Source organism: Dichomitus squalens (genome assembly GCF_000275845.1).
Source record: "Dichomitus squalens LYAD-421 SS1 unplaced genomic scaffold DICSQscaffold_205, whole genome shotgun sequence".
NCBI classification, from domain to species: domain Eukaryota; kingdom Fungi; phylum Basidiomycota; class Agaricomycetes; order Polyporales; family Polyporaceae; genus Dichomitus; species Dichomitus squalens.
The window spans coordinates 1-3,582 of record NW_006767087.1 but is presented as its reverse complement, the minus strand read 5'-3'; the positions used below and the strand labels follow the sequence as shown (position 1 = coordinate 3,582).

Sequence of the window (3,582 nt, the reverse complement as noted above, 5' to 3'; positions counted from 1 at the left end):
ACCATCAGGGCCTCAGCAACATCCACCTGCCACTCATGTGGCGCCTTCCCTCCCATTCTGTCGCGAAAGGTGTTTTCGAGCGCCTGGCGGGTCGCATGCGAGTCGTACCGCCGTGAGGCTTTTGCGGCTTGTCGCGCGGCTTGCAGGATTGCATACGAGTGGGCGTGGTCTTCTTCATGATGGGAGAGGAACTCAGGAGTTGAGATAGCCATGTAGTGTATTTAAGAGCAGCCAGGTATGATGGATTATGGGGGCATTGTGGCTAATACAGGAGGTGTAGCACAGGGTGAACATTGACAGCGGGCTGCCACATCGGGCACCAAGGGCGCACTCCGACTTTTTCGGACTGCCCCGACTGGGCGTCGGGATGTGACGCATGTCACCGATGGGGGAGTAACGGGGGTGATGCCACCAGACGTTCGAGTGTCCGGATACCTCCGATTTTTCGTATCCGCTTCACACTCCGAACGTCTGGTCACGAGACTAGGACGCAGGACGCACTCTATGCACGCTATACTCGGGCAGGACGGAAAACGATGGTATTGGGCGCGCGCTACGGAAGCTGCGCGGGACCACCGAGTCCGTGTCGCCACCGCTCTCTCGCGCGACCGGTGGGCCGAGCTCAAGCCGGCGGAAGGCGAATGTACCTGATACATGAGACGTAGCTAAGCGAGACCAAAAATGGGGCAGCGGAAGGGTGGGTGCAAAAACGAAAGCTCGAGGAGCGCGAGCTCCCGAAGGGCGAGGGGACGAGGATCCTGGGCTGCGAGCCCTTAACCTATATACTACTAGAGACAAAGCAGATGTAAAGCGGCGAGGGGGTGGCACGAGTTACGCTGTCATAGACCCTGGACAATAATCATTGTCCAAAACATCAGAGCACAACTGATGGATGTGATGGGTTAGCCGAACCTGCCGCATATGGCAAGGTACCAACCTCATCTCTTGTGCCCGTTGTTTTCCAAGGGGTCTGTCGTGTCCCAAACCTAACAGAAAAATATGAATCGCGAGTATGTTGAAGACGAAGGCTTTCCGCGTCGATTGACAGTACCCTTGAGGCACTTTGTGAGGGGGGATGAGTGTTATCGTCGCTCGAGGGGTTTCGAAGGCGAGCTCGTCGGCTAGTCTCGCTTAGCCCATCACCTCCATCAACGGCCTCTGGTCGCGTCCTGCGTCCTGCGTCCTCAAGAATTGAGCGGTCCTATTATTACTGCAAGGGAAAGAGGAAATCAGGACACTGGTGGCTCGCACGGTCGCCGCGACGTGACCGCAATGCTCCGCACTGCAACTACTTATGTAGCTTTAGCATGAGGCGGAAGTATCAAGCGCGCTAGGCAGCTGCCCATCACTTACAAATAAGTATAGAGTACGTATCAGCGCTCCGATAGCTGCCACAGTTGCCCTCCTTGATGAGCTTAGCTCGTGCTTAATCTTCTGCTTCTAGCTCCTACGTTGACATCGACACTCCATAACCATATCCTAAGCCCATTCCATTTCACATCGGGCTAGGTCATGAACAAAGGATAGTCACTTATACTGGACGATTATGTCGGTGTGATCGTGTCGGATCGAGTCTCATGCCATCAACGCAACGTTTCTACATAGCGATGTGCAGGATGATGCGGCCCCGGAAAACGCAATCTTTGTGAGCCAGCGCCCGTTGGGCGCTGTCGGGTGGCAGCAGGCGAAAGCCGGGGACCGAGCACTATCCTTGTCACAGTTAGTTGCTCCCAGCTCTCTGCGCAGTCCGCATATCGGTCATCCACTTCTGAGTCCGTTGCAGTCCGCTGGATGCTAAAAGCAAATCCTACAAGGGTCGCGTAGACGTGGGGCAGGGACTGTCTCTGTTCCTCTACGTGGTGGGCCCGCCATGTCGTCCCAATCCGCTGAGGCGGCGGCGCTGATATCCGTATTTGAGGTAATGTATGTATGCTTCTTGTCGAACACGTGGTGCAGTAATTGCGAGTATTGCTGAATGCACGTCCTAGCTATCAAGCAAATCTCTGCATCGTCGCGTCTTCGGGTACGTGTTGGTGTTGCACAACTGCACTGTCACCCCACCCATGCTAACCGTGTGCATCTCACTTAGTCTTCTTGGTTTACGATTATGTCGTAACGTTCAGCCGCGAAGTCAACACATTCCGGCCAGCGAGATTAAGGGGTGCATATGCCCTGTTCTTTGTGAATCGATATGTTACTCTAGTCTGGAATATGATGGGCTTGGCTCAACTTGGAAAGTTTTCTGACAAGGTGAGTCGCATTCGGATGACTGGCTGCAGCTGTTGTGTACTGATCTCAGGCAGAGGTAAGTAATGGTAGATCAATGTGTCTCTCACTATTGGCTGAGCACTGTTCCTGCGTAGCTGTCCCGCGTTCTACAAGGCATTCGCGGGTATATCATATTTTCAATACATAATCTGGGCCGGTATGTTCTCCATACGATATGAACCCTTGTCGATGCTCATGATTGTGATTAGCTTTCTCCGGGCTTCGGGCTTATGCTTTGGGCAGGAATAAAGTACTTGCCATTCTTGTCTTCTTTCTCGCCACTGTCCCTGCAGGAATCAACTATGTACGTCCTGAGTGATATGCAACGAGAACAAGGTATGAACTACTGACGCTGTTCCAATTCCAGGCACAGTTCCGTTTCGGCCTTAGGGGCGATAACGACCCCACGTTCGGATGCGGTGCTGACACGAACATGACCCCCACGTTGGCGCGGAAGTAAGTGAACTGTCGATTGACCCCATCGGGCTCTACTAAAGTCTATAACAACAAGATGTAATGTTGCAACTCGTAGCCGTGAGACCGACAAGTGCTGACGTTGCGGTCTCGGCAGTGGTGATCGCCTCACGTACATGTCTTATCACAACGGACACTACCCTTCTTATCTTGACATGGACAACTCTGGGAAGAAGAGACATCATCTCTAGCATTAGGCCGAAGGACCGGTGGTCATTGTCGAGCATCATGCTTCGTGACGGTGCGCGGACCTTTCGCACGACTCAGCCTGGTTCTCAGACATTTGTGACGTGCAGGGATCCTATACTTTCTGTGCGGCCCCGTGAGTCTGGCACTTAAGGGCATACCTGACTGACCGTGCACATTCTAACAGAGTTCTACTTACTCTCAATGTTCTTCACCTTGCCTTCACACTCTCTGCGGTAAACACCTGGGTCTCGCCCATCGCCTCCGAAGCAGTACTGATAATACTTCTATACAGACATTTGGCCACTTGATCAGCAATATCGCGATATTTGAGGATGAGTATGTCAGCGCGTATCCGCATGTTCCGAAGAGGTGTGCTTATGGGCTTTCGAGAATAGAATTACAGCCGTTCTCGTTTCGCGATTCTTGCTCGACTTACAAGCTGCCAACCGACGCTCTCTGAAGCTCAATACCGACGACCCTCTCCACGTTTCCTCCGGCACTTTTGATGGGACGGGGTCGTTGACCTTCGCCCGTGTCGTCGGATCACTTGGAGAGGGATTCGTCGGGCCTGGGTCGTTCATCTCGGATGAAGACTTCGACGCTAGCGACACGTACTGGAGTGGCAGCATCAGAGAAGATGACGCGATTGAC

At 53.2% G+C, this 3,582-nt stretch overlaps 1 protein-coding gene across 1 annotated transcript; it reads left to right on the top strand.

Annotated features, from left to right (window-relative positions):
• Positions 1-1,833: 1,833 nt before the first annotated feature.
• On the top strand, positions 1,834-2,933 carry DICSQDRAFT_184274 (uncharacterized protein; the record flags this gene model as incomplete). The annotated part of the gene is made up of 8 exons (XM_007371715.1): positions 1,834-1,923; positions 1,989-2,023; positions 2,090-2,250; positions 2,280-2,305; positions 2,364-2,425; positions 2,478-2,572; positions 2,636-2,724; positions 2,840-2,933. Exons 1-8 carry the CDS (start codon positions 1,871-1,873, stop codon positions 2,931-2,933), a joined length of 615 nt encoding a protein of 204 aa, XP_007371777.1. The 5' UTR covers positions 1,834-1,870.
• Positions 2,934-3,582: the final 649 nt, after the last annotated feature.